The 27,849-nt window shown below is 48.1% G+C and overlaps 1 protein-coding gene across 1 annotated transcript in view; it reads right to left on the bottom strand.

The window, feature by feature from the left end:
- The window catches only part of CGREF1 (cell growth regulator with EF-hand domain 1), a 131,476-nt gene that overhangs the window by 46,085 nt on the left and 57,542 nt on the right, over positions 1–27,849 (bottom strand). Inside the window, exons 2-3 of the mRNA XM_069605515.1 lie at positions 5,886–5,977; positions 864–935 (exon numbers count right to left, since the gene is read on the bottom strand). Of these exons, the coding sequence (XP_069461616.1) occupies positions 864–935; positions 5,886–5,968 (155 nt within the window). The 5' untranslated portion in view covers positions 5,969–5,977. The remainder of the gene's footprint in view (positions 1–863; positions 936–5,885; positions 5,978–27,849) is intronic.

Here is a 27,849-nt window from a genome sequence, read left to right as displayed (position 1 = left end):
TTTTGCATTGCCCCTTCCACAGACACTTCACAGGAGTTGTGTGTCTAATAGACAACAATCTGCTCGATAGTCTTTTTCTCGACCACAACTCCTCGCCCCCTATTATTTCCAATGAGCAGTTGCATATCGCTCAACCCCATTGGTCAACTTACGCAACTGCTCGCCCCTCCGAAAAACAAATCCCTCCACCTCCACCTCTGCCCCTTCACCTGCCCCTCAATACCCTTTCTGTTCTCTTCCTTTCAGGGGGTTCCCCCTGAACCCTATTTTCTGCCCCCATTACTCCCCCCATACTACCCTTGTGCTGCACCACCCCATCATACATTACCCCAACCTCATCCCACCTCAGAATCCCTCTTCGACTTACATGCATAATACCCACCATAGATTCCCCCAACACCATCCCACCTGGCCCCCAATATATGTGCATTTGTTTGTCTGATCATCACTAAGTGGTCGATCAGTTTCACAGGTGGACCTGTTTAAAGGGTCTACCAGTCCAAACTGGCGACCACTTATGACAAGCAGGTGGAAGGGCAAGCAGTTAGGGTCAAGCAAAAGACCCGGCCCATCACAGGTTGACACTGATTCAGCACCTATTGGGATTACACATTTCTTTCCCTATGGTATGTAGATTACATAAAGAAAAAGATCATTCCAAAATGGTCTTTATATCAGTATGGCAAGGTTTGTCTGCAGATTAACCAAGCACAGAAGAGGTTGGTTGCAAAGGCAGAAACCTTTCTTGTAGAGGTGGAATAGATAACAAATAATGATACGAGCTGGAATGAACTAAGTTAATGCATCATGGTTTACAAAGGTGATAGAGAACAGTCCATAGCTCACTTCAACGCATTACTTACTTTAGTTCATCTTGTCCAAAGTGCAGTGGGTTCCCAATCGCCTCTTGCTGAAAAGAGTTGGCCAAGTCTAGCCTTTGAAGAAGACAAGAAAGTAATGTCACGGAGCAGCAATCGATACAACACAGAGTCATGGCTAGTTTGCAAGTCTTGGGCGACACCAATTGATAAGGATACCACCCGCTCCCTCCCCCCATAACAGAGCTGGTGATGCTATATTATCCTCATGCTAGATTCATTCGGGTAACGAGATAGGCTGCAGTCCTATGCAGGATGAAATAGTGGGATAACGATTCCAACCAACTGGTGTCATATGTGTGGCCGGATAAAGCACCTGCAAAACATATGCCGACTCTAGCTGCGTAATCTGCCTCATGCAACACCACCAACTAGATCAGCTAAGTGCATGGCCGCTGATGACCCACATATGTGTTTTTCTCTTGCCATCCCCCACTAGACCTGTTAGGACAGGAGGGGCTCTTAGGACCCAGAACCTAAAGTTAAAAAACATGCAGGACTAAGTGGTGAAGGTTTAATCTCCCCAACAGTCAGTAATCGGGTGCATTTGCTAGCAGCAACTGTAGCGAGGCTGATACGAATGATCATAAAGTAAATCCAGCCATACACATCTAAGCTTCCCTTTGTTTGGGACTCCCGCTAATAACTGGGCAGTAGATTGGGGTCTCTCCTCCTGCTGGAGAAATTGTGTCACTTGTGCACAGTCTTGATGCATCATGCCTCTCTACGTCTGTTATACTTGGACCTGGCATTTCCAACCCGTTAATCCTACTCTGTACCTTTTGGAGACTTCTACTGAAGACAGGAGTGCATACACCATTCCTTAGCTGCTCCACCAGTGTAGAAGTTGGCATAACCGTAAGATAAACAACCACAACTCTCCAACACTCTATACAGTGCCACCAGCCTCAGACATGTCCTGATGGCTTCTCACAAACAACCCTCACGCACCGATGCTACAAATGCAAATACCGTAGAATGCAAAGGTCTGAATTGCACATCAGCCTGCGCCTGACCTACGCCACTCCTTTCAGGTTCTCACGTTGTCACAAGTAGCAATGCAAACACTCCCGCATGCCGCAAAGAGCTGGCCCCTGCTTCGAAGGCATGCCATTTGTGAGGAGATCACTTACCAAAGACAACCAGCTTTGATCACAACCAGCGTGATACCCTCGCTAGCAAGATCTCTTTAGTCAAGCAAGGGGAAAAGACGCAAGCTTCTACTTTTCAAGAGGAACGCGGTTCTAGTTGTCAGGGAACCACTGCTGGTCATACGTGGTCATGCTGGTCATGTTTGGGACACACAGGCAGGGAGTCGAGGAAAAGACACTTTAACGTGACAACGTATACCAGTATATAATCCCACTGAAGAAGGATCTTCCAGCGGCACCGCGATCACCACACAAAGTATCTAAACGTCTGCTTGATTCATCGACGTTCCAGGGAACTCATAAAACAAAGAGGCACAGATTCGTTGTAAGTGATTTTGCGAGAGAAGATGGGGTTGCCAGGTGATATTATTTGGCACAACATGTTGTAACTAATTCTAAACATCTCGAGTCGAGCTATTGTGCCAATATTTGCCGCAGACTGAAAGGATTGCACTTGTGTTTATGGTTCCAAATCTGATTTGAGTAGTCAATTATATATTACAGTGAACAAATCTGCACAATATATCATGAATAAGAACTCATCTGGGACACTGTACTAATCATTTTATATCATGTCTCTGCTAGATTTACAAACAACGTTCTGTGCCTGGAGTAGTTTTACACTTGACCAGTCTGGGTGAAACACAGTCTGTTCCTACTGTCTGCAGATGTGGTCTGAAGGGGTGTGCACAATTTTGGCCAAACCTCAAGCAGAAAGGCCTTCATCGGGCCTTCACTTGTATGATGAAATAGGTGTTGAATATGGGGTGTGAGTGTTACCATGGGAACGGCTAGGTGCAGCTTCTAGTATACCAAAAAAAGCTTTTGTTTTGCAAGTTCATTCATTGGAATGGTCGTGGGAGTTTTAGGGGCCAAGGGTCTCTGTTTAAAGTTATCTGTCATCCAACAGGATGGAATTACACTGAATCAAATTCTTTACGCAGTAACGATGAGGACTGTGTTGCCTAGTTATTTTGTAGCAGCGAAATGATGATACAAGGAAAGTACTTGCTTTTTTGGATAAGAATGAGACCTTCTAAAAGAGAATACCATTTTGTGTAACTATTTTGACAAACTAGTATGCTGTAACAGTGTAATTATATTCTATTGCAGCTAAGAGTGTATTCCCACCGGGTATAGTTTGACATGAATTTCCTATTGCACATTTGTAAAGGAGGGTCAAGTTCAAAACCCTCTGCATTGTCCACAAGGCCAAAATACCTTCAACTCTCTCTCCCTAAATATCTTCCTTCTCAGGCTCTTCGCTCTTCCGCCTCCAACTCCCACAGGGTCAGCTGCTTCTCCAAACAACGAGTTGGGGGCAGATCTCTCTCCGCTGCAGGGGCCTCCCTCGGGAACAGCCTTCCTGCCTCCCTGAACCTTGAGGAGAACCATCTCCGGTTCCGGAAGCACCTCAAAACCTTCCTCTTTGCCTCCGCTTTCTCTCCCTCTCTCCCCTGCTAATACTTCTGAAACTGCACTGAATCTGCAACTGGGCCATTCACCGGTCTCGGCCCAGCCACTCTCCCCTGCACTGCCTCCACGGCAACCCCTGCACTACGGGACTGTGTCTGTATCCATACAGCCCCCCTTCCCAGCACTTGTCTGCACTTACTTTGCACTTGCCACCAGCTGGCCCTTGTTATTTATCCTGTATGCTGTATGCTAATAACCCTGTACTGCACTTTCCCCTCTCCCTTTCCCCCATGCACTTTTCCCTTCCCCTCTACCGTTGCACTTGCGTGATCTGAATGACACCTGGCCTAGTAGGATCGTTGTCTGTCTCCCCTTGTTCCCCCCCCTGCCTCATCGCACCTTGAGACACTTGTGTATAGGCGCGTTACAAATGCCATATCATATCATATCATATCAGGGTGTTAGAGTGTGGGGTCTCATCATTCGTTTGTGGAACGGGAGTGTTAAGAAATAGTGCAGGCAATCCAAACTAAATTTCACGAAACACAGTTTTCTGTGCAGTGGATCAAAGCCCCTTCCATTGGTTGTTGACTGCTGGTCAAATAACCAATACATTTCTCGAATGGACACATCCTTTCACGTTTTGGATATAAAGGTCACAGTGCAAAGTAATGGCGATGGCCTCTCGCGTCAGGATTGGGTAATTGGTCAAACCCTGATGTGGCCCATCCAATTTTGTTTTATTGGGTGGATGCGAGGGTGGAGACACTATTGTGAACCAATCTGATGTCTTCCACAAATTTATGGAGAGGGTAGATGCTATGGGAGAAATGTTTGATTTTGCTTGGCCAATAATAGAAGTTTCGTGGTCAGTGGTTGCGATTTTGGTATGGACCTCACGGGGAGTTAGAGGACTCATGCGTTTCAAGATCATGTAACTCGCGCCAAAGAATACCGCTTAGGTGCAAATGACAAAATGAAAGACTAGGAACATTTGAAGAGCTCTCTGCCCATTCCGCTCGATGACATGGTCCAATGGACTCTGTTAAAGGCCTTTGCCTCCTCTGAAGCATGCATCCCTTCTTCCTACTGTTGAACAAAGGGTACAAATGGGATTTAAAATGAACCCCCACCTCACTGAATCTATTTTGGTCTGCCAATCCATCGGATTTCCTGCCTCAAAGTGTACCAGGGCGGGCCAGCTAGACTGAAAAGCAGACAGAAGCACAGGGAATCCATCCCCGTGGATTAGAATTTCTAATTCCTAAAAGGACCGCCTTCAAGCACCTGGGCATCTCCCACAAATGTCTCAAATGAAACACTTGAGTATAGGCGCGTTATAAATGCCATATCATATCATATCCGCAGGGAAGTGGTCCACTTATCTCATAAGAACAGGACAATACTAAGCACTGCAATGTATAACCAAGCCCAGTTCACATCCTTGGGATCACAGGACAGCTCAAGTAGGCAGACACGTTGCACTCCACGCGCCCCCGCTATCGAGTGTACACCCTGTGACCAAAGAGGACATCCCCACTTTTCAGAAAGCGACCTAATAACTAGCTTCTCTAAAATCCTTTGCAAGCTCCTTCTGAATGAAAGGCTGTGGGGGACGAGCCGTGAGCGCCATTATTGGGATATCTTTTGTTTGGTCACTCTGGGATTTGCTAGTGGGCATTGGCTCTGTGCACACAGACAAGACATGCTATCCCTCCCATTCAAACATGCTAACGGGCATCACAAAACATGCAGTTTCCCAATATTGCATCTGAAGCTCATTCTTGCAGGCTTGCAAAATTAAGAGGAAAAATACTGGTAGCAAACACTGGATCCCTGAAAGGATTGCTTCTGAAACTTACGCTGGAATCTCACGTACCTGGCATACAGCAAAAACTCAGAGGGCCCCTATGCAAGCTACCCTCTGACAGTGCCAGAATTTCATCCATCGCTCCTCACAGGGACACCTACCATTAGTGGCTGCGATAGGCATTGTTTTTACAGGATCAGCTCACACCTTTGGAAGCGCACAACTTCAGAGTGATTTACCTGTGTGTTTCTCCATAAGCAGGTGACGCCTGGGGCAAACTCAACTGATGGAAGAGGCTAGGTAGGGACATCAATTAAGGGTAGCAACAGCAGGGAATTGCTACCTCTCTGAGCCATCCTCAGGATCAAACAATATCTGATGTTACTTCCTTTGATGTCATTGCATCTCAAAGGACATGTGAGGATGGACACCTCTGTAACATCCATGACTTTGGTGAAATGAAACCATTCGTCAAGGGCATAAACTACCAACGCTCAAATGTTGCCACAGTATCTGTTATTGTGCTGGATGAGGCAAGCTAGGTAGGCCCAGGTTAGGTGTCGCATTCCCCAAATACTGCAGTCAAGTGATTAAGACTTGAAATGTGCTCGTGAGAGGTCGCTGGAGTACCTGTCCATGGCGGCGTTTTTCGGGGCTGCCCGGCACTGGCTGAAGAAGAAAAGAAGCCATGGGAAGAAAGGCCATGTCATCATCTTGGGGTTCTGCAAGTAAGGAGAGACTGGTGATTAGCGGAGCAGCATATAGGGATGTGGGAGTTGGGGGGTATACAACATGAAGTGTACATTAGGTACTCTAAGGTGAAAGGACACACACTCAAGGAAGCAAGCATTCGGTGCTGGGTGCAGACTTTCCCTTGAGGAGAACCATCTCCGGTTCCGGAAGCACCTCAAAACCTTCCTCTTCGCTTCTGCCTTCTCTCTCCCTCTCCCCTGCTAAACCTGCTTAACTCCCCACTGAAATTCTGCACTAAACCTGCATCTTGGCCACTCTCAGCGACCTCGGTCCAGGGCCCAGCCACTCCACTTGCACTGCCTCCCTGGCTCCCCCTGCACTGTGGGACTGTCACTGTATCCCTACAGCCCCCTTCCTAGCACTTGCTCTGCACTTACCTCGCACTTGCCACCAGCTGGCCCTTTTATTTATTATTTTATTACGCTACTTACCGTGTACTGCACTTTCCCCCCCACCTCCTCCCCCTGCACTTTCTCCTTTTCCCCTTACCTCTGCACTTGCCCGATCTGAATGACACCTGGCCTAGTAGGATCGTTTGTCTGTCTTCCCCTTGTTTCCCTCCCTCCCTGCCTCGTCGCGCCTTGAAACACTTGTGTATAGGCGCGTTACAAATACCATATCATATCATATCACCTAGTGACCATACAATGATGTTAACATCCAATGGTGCGAAGGCGCCACTGGAGTTCAAAACTAAAAAGGGAAAGTAGGATGAGCAAATAAAGAATAGATAATAGACTTGTTTACTACCAATCATGTTTTCAGTCACTTCTCTGGCCCCCTGACCCCACCAGCCCCACAACCGCACCATTCCAGAAGATCCATTGAAATTGATGTTTCCATTGACAGAGGCTGCCTATTCTTCCCCCTCCCCCTAGTCTCCTTGGCAGATGCAAGGCAAAGCCAATCACCTGTGCTGGTGTCATTAAGTACACAGACATCTAATAAGGGCACTGCATTTAACCGTTGACGACCAGAACCTGAAGAGCCAGAATCTTTTTTCAAGAAACTCCTTTCACTCGCATGTGAACGGCGTGATGTGGTCGCAGGAGGCGGAAGCATTCGTGTCCGGTAATGAACATTGCAGCACACACTCTAAGTAAATACAGCCGCCATTTTGAGTGCCCACGCCCATGAAACTCCACTACCTCAATGCCCCCACTTAACAGCCATTCAGCCTACAACACGCCACATCCCGGAAACACACAAAACCCTAACCTAATCTTGCTTTCTGTTCTGTGTGCTTCCTATTGTAATGTTTTATATGGGAAAGCGCTTTGACGGCCATGGGCTTAAGCGCTCTACATAAATAAATAAAAAACCCTTAAGTGCTAAGGGCGAGTATTTTCGTATTTAATTCCCACAAGGAATTATTGAGGGCTCCCCCAGTCTCCACCGCTGGGTAATCTCCCATAAACCACAGCACCGCCTCTGAGGTCTCACTGGAGAAGCATTGAGGGGCCACGCCCAAAGACCAACCAGCCACAAAAGCACAGAGGCAGGAGTGATGCTAGGTCTGGAAAAGATCTGGGGCTACGCTAATGTTGGGACTGGTGGGACTCGGGGCTAGCTAGCCTTTTGGGTGTAGTTTCAGAACATCTATCTGGGGCTACAATCAAAGGCCAGGGGCTATAGCACTGTGTGACCTGACCCGATCCGCCAGCCCTGCATCACAGGCACACCTTAGATAGATGCAAGGTGAGATAATTCATTTATATGAACTTGCCCTCTGCCTTTGAAGTAAACCATCTGTTGCTCCCTAAAGCAAAAACATATATATTTTTGGAAGGATAGCTCAGGGGCAACGTACTTGCCTCTCTGGCCCAACTGCTGTCCTCCTTCTCTCCTCACTTCCAGTGTTATGCTGATGACACTCAGCTCTCCTTTAAGCTTCCCTCCTCTATCCCCTCTTCCGCCGCTCTCATTCTTGACTGCCTGACTGCTATTCAGGCATGGGGCGCGGCTAATGATATCTGTCTTAATGCCAGTAAGACTGCGATCCTTCTCATTGGAGCAGGGACGCCTGCCCCCTGCTTCCCTCACACTCTCTGGTCGCCCTCATTGGGTCCCCTTCCCTCACCCCACCATCTAGTGCGGCAAAAACCCTTGTTGTCATCTTTAACTCTCTCTCTCTCCTTCTCTCCTCACATCATGGACCTTGCCAAGAAGTCCCACTTGCAGCTTCACCTCCTCAGAGGCATTCTCCCCTTCCTTACTTTCCCCCAGAAACTCAATGTCTCTAGAGCTCTGGTCCTCTCCAGGCTGGACTACTGCAATAGTCTCTTCCTCAAGCTACCTCTTTCCACCCTTCACCCCCTTCAACTTATCCAGAATAGAACTGCAAGACTTATCCTTGGCCTCAAGCCCAGGGACTGCATCTCTCCAGCCCTTAAATCTCTCCATTGGCTCATGGTGGCTGCAAGGATCAAACTCAAGACCCTCTGCATCATCCACAAGGCCTTCTGGGTCCAGGTGCCCCTCTACATCCAATTCTCACTCCCTAAATATGTCCCTACTAGAGCCCTTCGGCCCTCTAGCTCCAACTCTCTGCAGATCTTTTCCAAACAGAGAGTGGGGGGTAGATCTCTCTCTTGGGCAGGTTCCTCCCTCCGGAATGGCATCCCTGCCCCTCTCAGACTTGAGCCAGATCTCCTTATGTTCCGGAAGCTTCTCAAGACTTTCCTCTTCTCTACCTCCTTGCTCCTCCCCTTCCCTTGCTAATTGCCCCCTCCAGCCGCTGTGACTGGTGGCCTGATCCTTTTAGGATCCGCACAGAGCACCAGGCCTCACCTGACTAGTCTACACCAGCACCCCTGAACCAGCACTGCCCTCCTGGGCCCCTTTCTGAGACCAGCGTGGCAGGCCAGGCACCGCCCGCTCCCCCATCCCCCGAGTCTGGTCCACCCCCCTTCCCATGCACTTAGAGAGTGGACCTCCTCTGTCAATCCATGGTACTTGGCACCACCCCCCTTCCCCCTCACCCCCGGTCCCTTTCTTAGCACTGCCTGACCCTTGGTACAGCACCCCGAGCACTTGGCTGGCTCCTGGGCCTTGGCCACTCCCCACTCCCCCTCCCCCCCATGCATCTTATTCCCTAGCATTATGTCGCCCCCCCCACAACCCCTCTACCCCCTGCACGTCTCGCTTCTGCACTCGCACGATCCAAATGTCACAAGGCCTAGTAGGTCCATTATTGTTGTTCTATATCACCTGTTCCCACCCCCCCGCCCCCCGCCCCCACCACTTGTTGCCTTGTGGCGCCTAGAAACACTTTTTGATGTGCAGGCTCAATAAATAAATAAATAAATAAATACAGTGCACCATGGGTTCAGATCCTGTTCCAGTGCTTAGTGGAGGAGGCTGGCATTAAGCAAGATATAAAGGACCAAATAAAATAATAAAAGGGGCCTTTTCTAGGGGTGATGTCATGGAGCTGCTGCTGTTTAAAAACCCGCAACACATCCTTCCCCTCCATCTCCCATCATAACAAAAGAAACTGTGGTTTACTTACCAAATAAGCAGCCAGTGCAGCCAAGCCAGTCAAAAAGGAGTAAGCCATGGCCCTGTTCCAACACGCCACAGTCAAGTCAGCCATGGATTGGACCAGCAGCGTGCACCAATGCACATGGTGGGTGCATGTGGCTCGAGTGTGAATTGCCTCTGCACCTGCACCAGTGACTGCAGCAACTGCCTGCATCTGAGTGGCCCATCTCCACTACCAGCAAAGCAATATCCAGATCGCGCCCCTGTCATTCCAGGGCTGAAGAGCAATGGTGAACAAACACAGGTAAAGTTGAATGATGTCAGAATGGCGCCCCCTGTCATAGGGGCGGAAGCTTGTGCCAGCCTCGTGTCCCTACCTGCAGGACCGGCCTTAGAAGTTGCAACGCCCCGGCCAGCAAATCAAAAATGTGGCGCCCCTCCCCTTCCCGGGCGCGCTCCTAGTCATGCAGCAGGGATGGTAGGGCGACACATTTTTCAATTTGCATGGCAGCGCATTTAATTTCAATAGGGCGCCTGTCGCACATTCTCCCACCACGCCAGCTAGGGGGAGACCTTGAAAGACCCCCGAAATGGCGTGGCAGTGGTCTAATGGCAGGGAGCCCAGGATGTACAAGAATCAGCTGGACTCGGAGGACCACACACTGCCCATTTCCCAAGTTACAGGCCTCCCCAGCACCCCCTCACCCCCCCCCCGCCCCCCAGCCACCAGACACACATGCAGGCTTCATGGATCTGCAGCCTGCAACTTTGTGAACTCGCCAACACATTTCTTTTGTCCTCTGCAGGGGTGTCTGGTCTTATGCATAATGGGTCATTCCCAACGGAAAGGCCTCACACAGCACCTGACAACTTGCAAATCTGTGAAAGTTAAAGCCCGCAACACAAAGCACCCTTTGAAAGATGTGTTTATATACATGAGGTCTACCAGCTTGACAAGCACAAATAGTTTGCTGTCATGCATTCCGAAGCCCCCCAGCCTCTCTTGAAGGCATCAGGAAAATATCCCCCTTCTAGACAGACTTTTCCACCTCTAGAAACCTCTGCATCTTCCAGAGGGACTAGGCGCAGAGGTCTTCAAACTGTGGGGCGCGCCCCCCACCCCAGATGGGCGTGGCCGTATCCCAGGGGGGGCGCCAGAGCCCAGCATGAAATGGGAAAAAAAAATCTTGTTTTACTTTTTTTTTTTTTTTAGATTGGAGGAAACGGCAAGGGGCAACTCACATGGTCAGTCTGGGCCATAAAAACGGTCTTAGGCAGCAATTAAAAAATGGCCAGCAGTTGCAAATGGATATTCAGTCCTTTAGTCACATACTGTTTCAATAGTACCCAAGGGGTTGTTTTTTGTTCAAATGTAAACAAATGGTGATATTTAAAGAATATTTATTCAGCAACAATGCTCAAAACTACTAGCTGCACAGTGAAGTAACTCCTGACACTGGTCCACATTGGCCAACAAAGTGGCCCATTTTGACTGGCCTACACTAGCATTTCGCATTTTTGGTACAGTCATCTCCCTATTGCCCAGTCCAAGCCTGGTGGCTCATCCATAATGGTTGAGGGGGCGTCCACCCACTGGCCCCCTCACCCATTATGGAGGAGCCGAGGAGCTAGCGCAGTGAAACACTGAGCACTTTCTCAGCTGCTTTTTCCAGCTGAGGGAGTGCTCCTGGGCTGGCTGAACTGTCAAAGGGAAACACTGTTTGCCTTTGACAGTTCATTTCCCCAGCCGCACATGATCACTGAGCTATGCAACGCTGGGGGTATTTTGCTTCGCCAGCTTTGCATAGCTCATTGGAAATGCTGGCTGGGGCACTGCATGTATGTATGTGCAAGGGGGTGCTCCTGCGCCTCCTCGCACATATGGGCAGAGCAACCTGGAGCGGGGCATTTTAGCAACCACATGAGGTACGTTTATGGCGATTTATTTTTTATTTAAATGTGTATGGAAGTGGGTATGCTTGTGTTATGGGACTGTGGTGGGAGCAGGACTGTGGTGGGAGCGAACAAATTACTCATGTTCTTTTGGAAGAATTATTCTTTATTTATTATTTAGTGGCAGCACTGGAATAGTGGTGGAAGTAGGGTGGGGGAGAGCCCAGGGTCTGTACTGGGAGTAGGGTGCGGTGACGGCACGCAAACGTTCATAGCAATTTCTACATACTGTCCATCTGCCACTTTTGGGGTGACCCGGGCTGCCCAAACTTTGCTCAGGGGGGGCCCAGGGAAAAAAAGTTTGAAGACTGCTGGACTAGGGAGAGATTTGAAAATGATATGGACAAAATGGCCCAATTTATTGATTTCTCAGATAAATTGATAACTAGTCGATTGTTCTTAACATCATGCATTATGCATCAAGTAGTTTATTACACAACTTCTTTTATTGTGTGTCTTAAAGTGCTGAACGTACAGGCGGTTAAATAGATGTGTGAGGCTTGAAGTATTCTGCATATGAGGACTTACATACAGTTTTCCATTCAGGAAGTGGAACTTAAAGCTAGAATGATATTATTTTGGCTGAGCACGTTGCTGTACGGATTTGCAGGTAGTCATGTTGATTTACTTATTTATTTACATTTGTAAAGTGCCTAAACCCTGAGGCATCAGGGCGCTGTTGCAAACCAGCGTATTTTGCAAGTAAACTCTATCAGACAGTATGATTGCAGGCCCTGGCATTCAGAATGTAATGACTTGTATCAAGAAAGGCTTGGAAGGAATGTGATCAAGTGCCTAGAGGGGGTTAAAATCCCAGCTTCACTGTTTTAGCCAAAGTGTGTGATCTTGAGCAAATAATGTCATCTCAACCTGACAACTGCAGCAATGGGAATGCATGTAAGTGATTACGTTCACACCCTTACGATGGGCCAGATGGGCCAGATTTAATGAGCTTAGGGACACAATGGTGTACCCTGGTGTGCCTCTCTTAGTGGCCCTGAAAGTCGTCACCTAGAATTGCATTAATTGCTGCACTGGCCCTCCCTCAGTTCCATATCACCTGACCTGACAGGTAGGCCTATAGGAGCCAGATTCGCAAACCTTTTTTGGCGCAAGTGAGGGGATGCGGAAGAGCCTCCCCCGATTTTGCGTCCCACTTGAAGCACTGAATGAATGTGGACACACGCACACGCACACACACGCACGCGCACACGCACGCACGCCTCCACGCACGCACGCTTAGCCACCCTGCCTAGCGTGATGTTTGTGTTACAGATTGCGTTGGTACTGTGCCCCTGCCAACGTTCACGCTGTTTGCTTATGGCACAGTGTGGGAGCCAGGAGCGGTATTCATTAAATTCCCCCTTTCAGGCCAGACAAAAGATGCGTATTTGACATGGCTCGTTTTCAGATTTTTAAAACTATTTAATTACAGTTCCCAACGGGCACGTACTGTATTAGGGGGCAGGGAACTTTCCTTCCTCACAACAGGGGGCGGCAACCCGGCAACATGCAACAGTGAGTCCAGGCCAATCCCTTGTCTGTAGCTTGCTACGTATTTTGTACAACTCTTCTGCGTTTTATTTTATGTGTGCACTACATTTCTGGACACACTACCTTCTTTCTAATGTATATTAGATGTACTCTTAGTAGTGTGGTATGTAAGCGGATGCACACCCGTGCTTGGATACCGTCTGAGTGGCAATCTGGACTGCAGCAAATTTCCTGCGGTTCAGGAAGGAACTCAAGACCTTACTCTTCAGTCAATACCTAGCTACCGCCTCGGATCCTCATGTTCCCGCATCGCATCGCCCCCCAGGGTGGAGCATCCTATGCCACATATTGTAGCCCCTACACCTCATGTTTTTCCCTTAACAACACATATAGCAGTCAATTTCACAGATCATCCTAATAACCTACTTTAATGTATGTAGAAACCGGCTATAAAAGTAACCTATCACAGCGTGGCACTTTATGTAGTGGGCTCCGATGGCTCAGGATATAGGATCCATTACCACTGTGCATACTGTTACCGCGCATAGGGGTCTACGATTGGCAGGGCTGCTGCACACTGCTGGGAAAGCACAGCATTGAGACTCTGGCAACACTTTGTCCTGCCACCAGGTCAAAGGGTCAGTAGCTAATCAATGCTTTGTAACTGCAAAAGCAACCTCAAGCCATTAACTACAGTAAATAATGAACGGCTGTACGCGGTCTCCCACATCCTCTGACAGCCCTACCAGTTGCAGAGCATGTGGACATGTATGTCCTAGCAACCGATTTCACCGGGCGGCCAGTTATATCGCATACCTTGGGGTAAAAATATCCCCGTCCAGGGAGACGCTCTCCACCGAATATTTTCGTAATTATATCCTACAACTGTCAACTAGATTACATAAGTGGAGGACTCTTCCTGTATCGATAGCTGGGAAAATCGCTAGTATAAAAATTACAATTCTCCCTAATTTATTATATCTTTGTCAGAATGTACCAATTTACCTAGCAAATGAATTCTTTAAGAATCTTGACACTATCATAACTAAATTGTTATGGCACTCTGGAGCTGCTAGGATGAAATGGTCTGATCTTAGCAAAGTATTAGTAGATGTGGGGATTTGCTGCGCCAAACTTTAAATACTATTATCTGGCGGCACAAACTCAATATGCAACATTCTAGTCCCAGGAATGGGCAAAATAGCGGCATGTTAAAATCGAGAAATTAACAATGGCCAACCAAGATATTCGCTCATTACGGCTCACAAATAAGTATATGATTTTATTTATAGAGCGCACAGTCGCCACCAGAGGCATCATGGTGCTAACAATGGTTCATTTTGCTTTTTCTAGGTGACCCACTCACTCTCCGCTCCCCCAAACCCCTGTACACAATTTCGTTTTCTCTTTTCTGCTAGGAACGGAATCCAATTAAGTTCACAAGGAAATACCTGATAAAGCTTTTCAAAGCGTACAAGTTTACAGTTGCTAAATGTTAGCCTTGAAGGAGTCCAAGTCTGGTTGAAACACGTGTTGGCAGATATGCTTAAAAACTCAAGATGGCTATGGCATACATTTAGAAATTCAATGTTGTGCCATTTATTGCTATAATATGAATATGGAATTTCAGATTGTATGGCCTGTTTATTAAAAGTTCATACTTATAAATATCCTTGGCCTCGAGACATATCCTTGGCCTCAACCCCAGAAACCGCATCGCCCTGTGCTGAAATCCCTCCACTGACTCCCCATGGCTGCAAGGATCAAGTTCAAGACCCTGCATAGTCCACAAGGCTTTCTGGGGCCGGGGCCCGCACTATCTACAACTCACTCTCCCGAAATACTCTCTTAGAGCCCTCCGCTCGTCCTCTTCCAACTCCTTGCGGGTGAGCCGTTTCTCCAGAGATTTGGGGGGCAGATGTTTATCCTCTGCACGTTCCTCCCTCTGGAACAACCTCCCTGCCTCTCTCTGTCTTGAGCTGGATCTCCTTAAGTTCTGGAAACTCCTCAAGACCTTCCTCTTCTCTTCCTCTTTCTCTCTCCCTTGCTAACCTGCTCTCTATTCCCTCACCCTTCTCTTCCCTAACTCTGCTCCATTTTTGCTGACTGGTCGTCTGGTGCACCGACAGAGCCTCACAGGTCCCAGGCACCTCCGCCAACCCTTGCTCTTACCCCCAGGCCTCTGCACTCTGTTCACCATTAATGCACTTTTGGAATTTGTTCCATGAGAAAAGTAACCTCTCTGCACTTAACCCATGACACTGCTTGACTGTACGCACTTGTTCGCCGCCCCCTCCCTTTCTGTCTGCACACTTACATTACCTAGAATGCACAAGGCCTAGTTCGCCTGGCCTAGTACGGTAGTGTTTTGTTTCTGTATGTCTTCTCCTTCTCTCCCCCCTATCACCTCACTCTTTGTCATGCACTTGCACTATCTGAAACATTGCTGGCCTAGTGCAGTACTTTACAGATTGCATGTTCTTTTCCCTCACCTAACCCGTTCAACTTCCTTCTTGTCATGCACTTCACTAGTAGTAATGCTGTCAGGCCTAGTATGCTAGTCATTTTTTGTTAGATCATTCCGAAACTTAAAGGCCTAAGAATGACTCTGTATTCCCATGTTCCCTTCCCGCCTTGAAGCGCTTTGAAGCACTTCACTCGTGTATAAGCGCTTTACAAATAAACAATTACAAAAACAATATTGTCTCTAGATTCAATTTCAGTAGAAGCGCAGGCCCATAGTTTTCTGTGCTTAATTGCTGTCACAGGGAGGAAAACTCAGCAGGTTAAGCACTTGCTGCTGAGATTCACAAGTTCAAGAACAACCTAGCCTTTCCTTCATCCGAGGTCGCATGATGAATACTAATTTTGGATGGGCAGTAAAAATTGTACATTAAAATGTTCTCTGTACAGAGCGTAGGTGACAGTGTAATATAAATAACGTGCTACTGTTACAGGTTCAATTGGGCCAATTGATTACTAAAAATACGTCCATATATGTATTGCCATTGTTAAATGATTTTGTTTAACTACACGTGACATCCCGAATTGTTTACAAATGTCCAAACGCTTTAATTCAGTAAATACCACGTGGCCACTTCATATCAGCCAGCTTTTCCAATCCAAAGTAAACACAACGGGAGGGAAAACACAGGGGGTTTGGGGGGGGGGGTAATAAATAGAAAGTAGGTGGGTTCTTATGTACACCCCCCCTAACTTGGACTGCCATGGCCTATTGGCCTTTACTTTGGTTCGTTAGGTGCAGCAGCTCTGTGCTCTTGATAGAGACCACCTAGAAAGAGGCCTGCAGCACCTGACATGAATACTTGTACTTCCGGTCTCAGACAGCACCTGAATACTTCCGGTCTGCTCGCACTAAAAAGTCAGGAAAGCGTTTGTGCATGTTCCTTCTCTGTCTCCATGAACCTAACCCAAGCCTGCCAGTGCCTCTCTTTCACCATCCACCAGAGCACCAGGAGGCCATGCAAACGGCAGTGTGGGCGATATAAATCCCATTAACAAACTACTGCCGATCTGCTCCGAACGCTCGAATTGTTTCATTAAGAAAATGAGCCATTTACCTGTCACAACTGGTTCTAACTGTGTTGACATGGTATAGGAAGAGACAGCAGCTCACACTCCCTTTCAAATTATGATAGCCCATGGCGCAGCCTCGTAGGGCTAGCAGCGCCAAGGCATAACAGGGTGGAGGGGGCGAGCAGATCCTGCCCCACCTGCCGCCTCAAAAGAGAGGCGCAGGCAGGGAATAGGAAGTGGGCCCATAAACATGGCCCCTATACCTAGAGCCCACTCAGGGGGAGCGGTCTATTTGCACACCCGCTCCCCCTGCAGCAGGTCAGCGTTGTGCCACCCAACCCACCCTAACATGTAATTTCTTTGCAGGTTATCGAATAATTGTGTTGTGTGTCACTAACTCAGGCGATCGAGCAGTGCCTTAACCAGCCTCCTACCCGGTAGCCTAGCACGGTGGGGTCCTGCACGGTATAGGAGGGGCACCCTCCATGGTCGCCAACTTCCAGCTTGGGCTGGTGGAAAACGAAAAACATAACGGCACTCCCGGCAGCCAATCTGCGGCGGCTGCCAATATGTTTCGGCCAGACCAAGAGGCTCTGGGAGGTTCGGAGAGTGGGGGCCTAAGTATGCTGGAAAGGAATGGATAAGTAAAAGAGAGCTGGCTGGAAATAAAGCAACAGATGAAGGTGTCAGGGGGCTGCGAAGGAATGCGTAAACAGAAAGGTTCTACTGATTGTCTGGGATTGTAATATGTATTGAAGATGTTATTGTTTGGTTTGCAGTGACAGTGTGATAATAAAACTGCAGCCTTGTTATGCCACAAATGTGAGAAGTTGGTCTGGCCTCAGTTATTCAGGCAAGGTGGGCTACAAGGCAATGGTATGTAGCTTACCGGATGGGGGGGGGTGAGCGTTACCCGACTGCCCTTGTTAGCAGCCCAGCCACGAACAGATGAAGTCCTGACCAGGTTAATAGCAAGTTAGCAAACATATCGCTGCCTGCATCAACATTCATGAAGAAGTGCACCGGTCTAAGGGGCAAAGAGAAGCACACAACAACTTCAGGGCATCCACGCGACAGCAAAACTTTCAAGTGGGGGATTCGGTTGAGGGCAAGATCACTTGCAAACCCAAGGCCTAGACGTACAAACACATTGCACCCACAAAGGTTCAATGGTTGACCCAAAGACAACACGTGTGTCAGAGGTGTTGCTAGGGGGCGCTATAAACCTGGGTCTTTTGGTTGTTGTCCCGGAGAGACGGTCTGGGGCTACATCCAAAAGGCTAGCTAGCCTCGAGTCCCAACCTAGCAACACCCCGGCGTGCATGCAGAGTTGACTTGTATAAGACAAGCATTGGCAATGCCAACAGTTTCAGCTTTTGTGAAGGCATGGCAAAGGAACTTGCCAGGCACAGCCGTAGTCATATTAACCTGCCATTGATGGTAGCAGGTGCAAAATGGTGCGAGCACCTGGGCATCTAATAGAAGTGCCTGGGAAATGCCTAATACCTCTACACAAGCCAAAACTGTTGGCTTTGCCAATGCTGGTTTTTAACTGGACTCCACGGAAGGACACACATAGTGCTTATAAATCGAGTGGCTGAAAGCAGACCTGGTTAAGACACTTCTGCTACACCAGTAGTGAGTTTACAGCTTCGATTAAGTCATTGGGCCTCATTCCGAGATTGGAGATAGCCATGGGGCTATTAGCGCCATGGCTACCCCCTTACCGCATACCCGGTCCGGGTTCCTTTAATGGGGAATTACCAGGCCATTGACCATGCTTACAACGGGCCCGTTAATAACGGGCCCGTTGTAGCATGCTGGTCCTTTAGCGGGTCTCCCACTAAGGGCGCCTGGTAAAACCAGCCGCCCATAGCGGGACCTGATAAAGGACCTCGTAATGTGGCGGTAAGGGGTTAACGGCACCGACACCCTTACTGGTGCCGATAACCCCTTACCGCCCACCTCGGAATGAGGCCCATTAACTCTCAGAAGACTGCTTTGAGTGCATAGTTTGACAGTAAAACTTGATTAAAGTCAAATCAAAGAGTTCCCATGAGGAGGGGTTTGGGGCGAAGAGTGGCAGGAACTGGGTGGGAATGGCCATAGGGATTAGCATAGCCATGAGCAGTCATGACTTTCTGCATCTTTGTGTCGCAGCCGCCCTGTAACACGGGGTTAGGCTGCACGAATGTGCCCACTTGATTTGACATTCTGCATCTTTGTGTCGCAGCCGTCCTGCAACACGGGATTAGGCTCCACGAATATGCCCACTTGATTTGACTTTCGCATCTTTGTGTCGTAGCTACTCTGCAACATGGGGTTAGGCTACTCCATTGTGCCCACCTGAACTCTATTACACTCTTGTTATGTTATTACCTTCTGTTTGTTTCCTGCCTGTAACCCAATTCCAGTAACCACCTTCACCTTATTGCACTTTATGATGTAACCACTTCTTGTTCATTCTGTCCTGTAACCATAAGCACTGTAACCAATTTCTTAAGCAAAAGCGCCTAGATACCTCTGGGTTTGGTGTGCTAAATAAATAAACTGGTGGGCAAATAACCAAGCAGCACCTACAAGCTGTGTGTCCCTCCTCATATGCCATTTCTCCCTAACTGTACTCTAATGCAATAGTTTCGGCTTATGGGTGTCGCAAGCGACACCAAATAGCCCAAACTAAGCAAGCATATGGAAGGTGCAAATACTGAAAAGACTAGGCCTATACCAAAGTACAGCTTCGGTTTCACAGCAGGCGATTGTCCCGGCAAACACATAGCTGATCCAGAGTGCCCATGCATCATATCATGGCACGAGGGAGCAAAAATTGATTAGAACAATGCACCTCACGAAGAAAAGCCACGTGGCCGCAAGCACCTGTTCTAGGAGGAGACTCCACAAAGGAGTGCAGTGATCTTCAACTTCAACAGGAGGAAACACAAGCATCCAGCCTGTCACTGGTCGCGCCAGAACATCAACTGGATACCGCCCATAAGGGAGTCAGTACCAGAAAAGTGGGAGAACCAAGATCACAACAGGGAGGTTCAACTACGGAACTTTGACTTCCACTTTTTCCCATGACCTAAAAAGGGAGAAGGTGTAGCACCCAGGCTCTTACGAGGTGTAGCGCCCAGGTCCTTACCCTTTCAGCATGACACGCCTCACGCCAGGTTCTGAACCCGCCATGAGAATCATCTCAGGCATATGCTTGTGGCAGGCAGGTGCATGCACAACGCGTGGATGAAGCATGGAAGATGCAGCAGGAGCAAATGTGATGAAGGATCCCCCGCTGAGCCTCCAGAGTGCCAGTAAGGACCAGAGATATTATTAAGAAGCAAAGGTGTTTGCGGCAAGGGTTCTTGTGCTCTGAATCCTTTTTCCAACTGCCTTTATTCTCTATAGAACATCACACCATGCTCAGCTTAGAGAACAGCACTCTCAAATAGATAGGGCAAATTTCACCAAGGATCGAATGCCGTTGTTTGGGGACGGCGTACTTGTATAAAAAGTAGGCGCATGCCCACAATCACACCACTGTGCTGATGGTGGCTGTGTGCTCCCACCTGTAGAGGGGCTCAACTCAGTCACCCCACTTGCTTGGGTCACAATTATCCCTGGTAACCCCGGACCCATTTAAGGCCAGGGAGCCCTGGTGTGTTTCTCCACCCCTCCACTGTTTAAAATAACCATCTACAGAACATCTGGTTGATGGAGGTCTAAAGCTAGGAAGCGGTGTGCTCTCCACTAAGCATTGCTGATAAATAGCAGTGTATGTTGGTGGCACGTTACTGGCTCCTGGTAGCCCAGAGGTAGCTCCTTCCCACTGGGGGGTGGTGATACCCAGGAGCAGGGTTTATCTCCTGCTCTTCAAATCTCAATTTCGATCCCTGCAATCTAAGAGTCAAGTTAATTGAGCTTGAACATGACTGACACTTAGGCACAAAATGGAAACATACAGAAGACTATTGGCTGCTGTGCACGGCCTGGGAGGGAGGACAGATGTTTCAGGGGGATGTACTTTGAGGTATGGGAGACTTGGGTTTACATACCTTCTCTTGCTCCATTGAGCATTGAAGTTATCTATTGTTGGTAGAAAGTGAGATAAAAAACGTACTTGTAAACTGCAATAGGGACCCCCGCCTCACTCTGCGGACATCCAGCTGAGAGGCATTTGGGGGTGGCTGCCTCCCTAAATTAGTGGGTGAATAGCCCAGGGTGGTATGGAGAGGGTTCCCTGGTCACCCTCACTTAGCTTCCATCCAAACATGTCTCAGGGGTATCACGTAAATTATCCCAACAAAAATATCGCCGTATATATGGCTGTCAGGAACGGCCGTAGGCGATATTTTTATTGGGGATAATATTTGGGGTTTTTGGGAGCAGGGGTGTCCCCTGCTGCCTTTAAAATAATACAGGAGTTGCGGGGGTGTCCCCTGCAGGTTCCATGCCTTAATATCGCTGCAAAAATATGGAGATATGTTTGTATGGTGATATTTTTGTGGGGATATTAACAAATGGAACCGTCTCTGCGCAGGCATTCCAACCATGTCTCAGGGCAGGCAGGGGACAGTCGCATGGTGCCTTTAAAGGACACCGGCCCAACACCTGAGAAACATAGACTATATTTAAGGAAATCGCAGAGCAGCAGCCCCACAGAACTGGAAGTGCCTACAAGCTCAGTTTCCGTCGCATGGCTGCAGGAAGCCTACCTAAATCTACAGAGGAACTAGAGGGACCTAAATTGGGGGCAGGGGAGACCTGTCATACAATCAGCTGCCCATTGCACAATGCCTCCACTCTCATACCAGTAAGAACAGGTAGGCTAAGAGAGTCCATACTAGGGGCAGGCTTAGGATGTGACAACCAAAGAGAAGACCACCCAAGAGGAAGGACTTAACAGCCTAAAGCTGCATATCAGAACTGGAAGCCATCCACCAGTCAATCCCTACACCACGTGCCTGAAGAGACACACCCACGTTCCCTTACCCAAGGAAGTGTCTGGAATGCAGAGGCAGTTTGTGACATGCAGGGAAAGGACCACTCAAGGGAAGGGTTCATATGATGCCTACCCCTGTGATTATGATCTCATCCATAATGACATCACCAACTCAAATCAATAACACAGCAGTAACAGACTGCAAAATGTGCAAAAGGCATATGCAGATCATATGGTGTATACAAATTGCCATCAGAACAACGCATTAGAATATACATGGCCCGCGTGAATGAGCAAAGTTCTGTCATTACAATGTACATCTCCAAGTGGTCGATCAGGAAAGCTAACGGCACAGACCTTAGCAGAGAAAGCTGTTTCTGGAAGGGCCGCATGGAAATGCTAAATTCTTAACTGCCATATGAACTAAGTTGAAAAGGTTAAGGGACTGGTCTGAAACCTTTCATAATTCTATGGTCGCCTGCTACACAAAAGGAGGAAGTGACATGAAAGCTGTGTCCTGAGCTGAACAGAAGGCTACTATGGGCATTTTCTGCTTTAACAGCCTTTCTCAGAGCGCAGACATTAGAGTTCACAAATGTAAGTTAAAGAATTCCCAACTACCGCTTTTTAGCTACAGTTCAAAAGGGGAAGGTACAGAAATGCAGTGTAGAGGAACTCTGAAGACGTGATCAGAAAGATAAATTATGTAGCAGCAGGAGTTGGAAATTTCAAGTTACAAAGGTCCTAACTCTGAAACATAGGGGAAAAGTGACCTGTTCACTTTTAAGAACGGACGTGGGAATATTCCAACATGCTAGCCACCATTTATTGTTAGCAAGTAAATATATAGGCCAGGCCAAGGGCCAGAGACACACATACAAGGCCAGCAATCGTATTCGGCTGTCGCGAGCCGCATGCAGATCTGAAGGGTCGGGAGAGGTGATAAGCCCGGAGCTTATAGGGAGGAAATCATTAAATCGTGGAGCAACTTTTTATTTTTTACTTGATTGGGAACAAATCTACAGTCAAAACCAATGCCAGATGTGTGGTGTGTTCCAAGCTGTTAATTCTAGTAAGGACAGTGGGCGTCTTGGCCACATGAAGGTCTGAAGGGCTGGGTGAGAGGAAATAAGCCCAGAGATCGTAGAGGAAATCGAATAATCGTGGAGCTATTTGTCGTTCAACTTGAGTACAATGGCTCTTGCTGAGGCTGTATTTTGACTGCCCGAGGTGTACAGGAGAAATGTTTTCTATGCATTTAAACTAGAATAATGTTCTCATTGTTCTTTCGCAACACGTTCATAGCTTATATGATAGATTTACTGTTAGGATTGATGGCTTGTTATGAGATATATATATATATATATATATATATATATATATATATATATATATATATATATATATATTCATAACCCGGTGTAGTTTAATTTGTCCAACGATTCAGGGGTGTCATCTCCAAATGGTGTTTCGAACTATAATTTCCTGGCTGTTTGAATTTTAGTCATGGGCACAGTGGATCAAGCACTAAGATGCAAAGTGGTAACATTGTGCTAGATTTGTTTTAGGCAGGAATAATGACTGATGACCAGGAGCCATTAATCACAGCCTCGTTGCCCGAGGTGGAGACCCATGGCTTTTGCTTACTCCTATATCAATAGGAAATCAAGACAGGTGGCACCCCAGATGGACCCCCCCTTGAAAGAGATGACAGAAGTTGCTAATATTTAACCTCACGTGAACAGACCAGGATTTCTTTTTTCTGAAATGCTTTTTTAAAGGGGTTTCGGGCTGGGCACAGAAGATGTCAAGATGTAGCATCAGGAATTCCAAATGGTCATCCATTGCAAAACAGCCTTGTTTGATTGGCTTAGATTATCAAATTGAGAAGCTACAAATACAAACATTACCATTGCAGTTGCACAATTGGGAGGTGTATTATTCACTTTTTTTAAAACGCCAGCCAATAGAACCAATATTCTGTATGCTACTCCCTTAATAAAAGAAGACTTAAACACTATAAGCTCCCGGGGAAGGGTGCGCAGCCAATCAGGCGGCTGGAACAGCGGGTGTGATTACACAATCACCGCCACTTTTTCCAGCCACGAGGCCCTTCCTCGGGTGGCGTTTTCCTTTTTTTCCCATTGCGAGTAGGCAACAAGGAGCCTCTCCCTGTTGCCCCCTGCCCCCACAATGTCCCGCTTCCCCTCCCAACACCCCCCACTTACCTGCGGGACCGGAGTATTGCGCTCTAGTACTGAGCTCCTCCGTCTGTCCCCCATAGAAATGGAAAAGGTACTTTGTCCCATTTCGATATGACGTGGCCATCTTTTAAATATTTTTGTATTTTGCATCGTGAGATCAGCTGCGCATGCACCACAGATCTCCCGGTGCAAAATTGTGAAAGCCATTCGCACCCCAGGCGAACCATGACTTCAGGCTTTTTTCAGGCGGTCACAGCCTTTAACGGCTCACAGCCCAAGCTGAGGCCTGAGCAAAGCTCGGGCCTGTCTTAGCTTGGGCTGGCGGGCCGTTAAAGGCTGTGTCCACCCCCCATGCCGGGCATGAAAGCTATATTCACTACCAGCTGTACCAGTTTTCTGAATAGGCTTTAACTCATATAAATCATGTAAACTCGTTTGGAAGGAATCTAGTCTACCCAGAAACGAATGCCAGGATAGTAAGCCAGAGCATGAGGTACAGCAACAAGGGAGACCCTCAAGAGGTAAGGGATCTCTTCAAGGGAGAAGGGGTAGTGGAACATACCACCACCAGCTTCCTCCATTAGAGGAAGAAAAGTACCCAAAGAACGAACAAAAGAAAAAGAAAGCTACAGGAGACAGGGATGCCCCTCAGTGGTAAGGCACTCACGATGGCAGGAGACCTTGGCGTAAGCCTAGAGCGCTGCACCATTTTAGACCAACAGACTATGATTGCAGAGATAGAAAACAAATGAGGAGTTCACAGAAACATGGCACTGATGAGGGCTCATCTCGTTCCCTACAGGCAAAGACATCAGACCATTTGAAGGCTGAGGGCAAAGATGTGAAAGTGGAAAGGAAGCATTCTGCGGCCCTTCAAGTTCACAGTTCACACACTCGTCAAATCATTGCCAAGACAAAACATAAAACTGACTGGCTAGCAGTCCTCTTAGATTCTGGGTCCGACATTTCCATATTTGAATGCAGTCACAAGGCATTGTTGGAGCACACCAAGGCACTTAAAAATGCAGTGATAACTACACCCACTGGGCAAATGTTAGCTAGTAATGTTGGACAGTTGAGAGTCCTAGGTTGGAACTCGGTCCATACAGCTGGAGGTTGTTTGTTCAAAAGTTAAAATGTCGATTGGAGCTCGGGCAAATCTATTTACAAGCTGTGAATGGCAACTACAGCTGAACCAACCTACCCTGGTCTGCCCTCCCCGCTGAAGAGCGCCACCGACACGTCACCCCCTCACCGACCGCTAAACTGTCGCTAAACGTCAGGGGCCTCAACTCCCCAATGAAACGGAAATCTAACCTAAACCGCCTGAAGGACTCGGAGGGCTCAGTGGTATTCATTCAGGAAACCCATCTACTTCCGGCAGACTTTGCCTGACTACGCAGCAGGGACTATCCGAAACGATTCTTCTCTTCTGGTGGCACCAAGAAAGGGGGCTGGCTATCCTGCTGGCAACGGTTTTCCCTTCTAGGAGTTTGACACGATTTAAGTCGCAGAAGACCGGTTTGTGGGCATAAAAGGCCTAATACATGGACATGGACAACTATACTCCCTGATATCCTTGTATGCGCCAAACGCAGGCCACGAGGCCTTCTTTGAGGACTTGGGGCCTGCGTTCTCCAATTTCTGGAAGGCCTGATTGTGATGGGAGGAGACTTCAACGGGGTCCCCGACCCGGAAAAGGACAGATCATCCACTCCGTCCCCTAGGGACTTCAGATTGGCCCTAATTATTCTACACTTCTTCAGAGAACTGAGAGTGGTTGATACCTGGCGGGTCCTGCACCGGGAAGAGAGAGATTTTAAATTTTTCTCTCAGATTCATCGCTCCTCGTCCCAAATTGACTTGATCTTGGCTTCTTGTCAACTGCTGTCCTACACGAATTAAGTGGTTATCGCCCGAAGATCCTCTCAAACCATGCTCCAGTGTGCCTGCAAATCAGGACATGGAACCCAGCCCCTGAGCTCAGACCACAGTGACACAATATGACCCAATTATGAATGATTTGGCGTTACGTGACGAAGTAGCCAAAGCTATCAAACACTACTTCTACAGCAGTCACATGGGATGCCATGAAAGCGGTTATTAGAGGTATACTAATTCCTCACACGGCGGCCTACCACAGAAACAAAGGAGGGAGTGCATGGAGCAGGAAATTGCTAACTCTGAAAAGAAATACAAGCAGGGCTGGTCCACAAGGTGCACACCGCCCTCCGGAGTGCCCAAAATAAGCTGGAGGGCCTCTATGGGGAGGAGATAGCCCGCTCCCTAGCGACGGTGAGGCAGGGCTATTATGTCAAAGGCAATAAGGCCAATCATCTTCTAGCCAGTAAAATAACCAAGGTGAAAAAAAGTAACTTCATTGTGAGCCTCAAGGACCGGCAGGGAATCACCCACTATGGGAAGCAGGACAAACTGCGTTTGGCACAAGAACACTTCTTAGAGACCATGTCGACCCCGGGCAGATCACCCACTACGTAGAGGGAATACATTGCATCGGCAGCCCTACTACACCTGACTAAAGAGGATATAGAGACACTGAAAGCGCCTATCCAACAGGAGGAAGTGGAGAGAGTTATTAAGTCCCTCAAACCGTGGGCTCCGGGCCCGGACGGATTCTCCTCGAACTTCTATAACATTTTTGGTGCCCAACTTGCCCCCCCTCCCCCTGCGATGGCCCTTTTCAACACGTTTGGCGAAGTGGGTGCAGTGACTCCCTCCATGCAGACCTCAACCACGATTTGGATCCTCAAGCCAGGTAAAAATCCTAAAGAATGCTCCTCCTACAGGCCGATATCATTGCTGAACATTGACGCTAATATTTACTCAAAGGTCCTGGTGAACCGTCTAGCTCCCCCACTTCCCTCATTAATTAACGCTGACCAAAGAGGGTTAATTACAGGGAGGAAAACAGGGGATAATATTAGAAGAGCAGTACATTTCATAGAACTCACCAAAATGGGGAACGGGAAGATGGCCCTCCTGGCATTAGACGCCACCAAAGCATTTGACAAAATCGATTGGTCCTTCCTTTGCTTGACACTAGAAAAATGTGACTTTGGCCCCCACTTTAGGAGCATGATTATGGCTAACTACCTCTCCCCAAACACCCTGCTGCAGATTAATTGGAGGCGCCCTCCCAAACCAATAGCATGTGGCACGCACCAGGGCTGTCCCCTATGCCCTCTCTTGTTCACTCTGGTTATGGAACCGCTAGTCCAACACATTCGGAATAACAATCTAATCAAGGGGGTTCAGTCTCAGGGCTCCACACACTGATGACGTGCTTCTCATCATCTCTGACATCCAGCCTTCGCTTACAGCTGCCCTATACAAACTCAAGGCCTTTGGAAGTGTCGCTGGATTTGAAATAAACTATGGGAAGTCAGTGGCTCTGTGGGTGGGTCGGACCCCACTGGACATCTCTGTCCTTCAACCCATATGCCGATCCACTGGGATTCCTCCTCAATTGAATACCTGGGAGTGCGCCTTACGGCCTCACCGACGCAGCTCTATGGGGCCAACTTCTCCCCACTTTTTAAGCAGTTCGAAAAAGACCTAGAGGGATGGACAAAACAAGAGATATCCCTAATGGGCCGCATTACAGCTGTGAAAATGAACCTACTCGCTCGGCTATTGTAGAGCTGCACTTCCCTCCCAGTGACTATCTCTAAAACGGCGATGGACCAGCTCCAACGGAAAGTCCTGGGCTTCATTTGGTGGGGGAAAAGAGCAAGAATACCCAAAGGAGTCATGATGAGAGGTGCTCGTCTGCGGGGCCTGGGAGTCCCAAACCTGTGTAAATACGCTGAGGCGGCCCAACTCACACACCCACTAACCTGGAACTCTGAGAAGCAACCCCCAAAATGGATGGAAATTGAGCAGGCTCAATGCCTGCCTCGTCTCTGCTTCCTCCCATTTATCCCACACAAGCTACGCAAACAATTGGCCACTTCTCCTGACCTCCACCAAAGTTACCCTGAAATCCTGGAACGATGCTCTGCAAGAGAAGAAAATACAGAGAGGATTGAACCCTCTCTCCTCGATTTTTGACATCCCAGCCTTCTCCCCAGGGGTACCCCCTTGGGCTTTTGGTAACTGTAAACGGGGAGGGCTGCAAACCCTCGCCCAGCTATATGTGCAGGGCCTGCCCCACACGTTTTAGGAATGCAACTATTGGAGACGGACAGATTCTCATACTTCCAACTGTGGCATT

This window comes from Ambystoma mexicanum, chromosome 4p, assembly GCF_040938575.1.
Source record: "Ambystoma mexicanum isolate Mex_15411 chromosome 4p, UKY_AmexF1_1, whole genome shotgun sequence".
NCBI lineage: Eukaryota > Metazoa > Chordata > Amphibia > Caudata > Ambystomatidae > Ambystoma > Ambystoma mexicanum.
The sequence above is the reverse complement of the archived record's forward strand: the minus strand, read 5'-3'. Positions and strand labels throughout refer to the sequence as shown.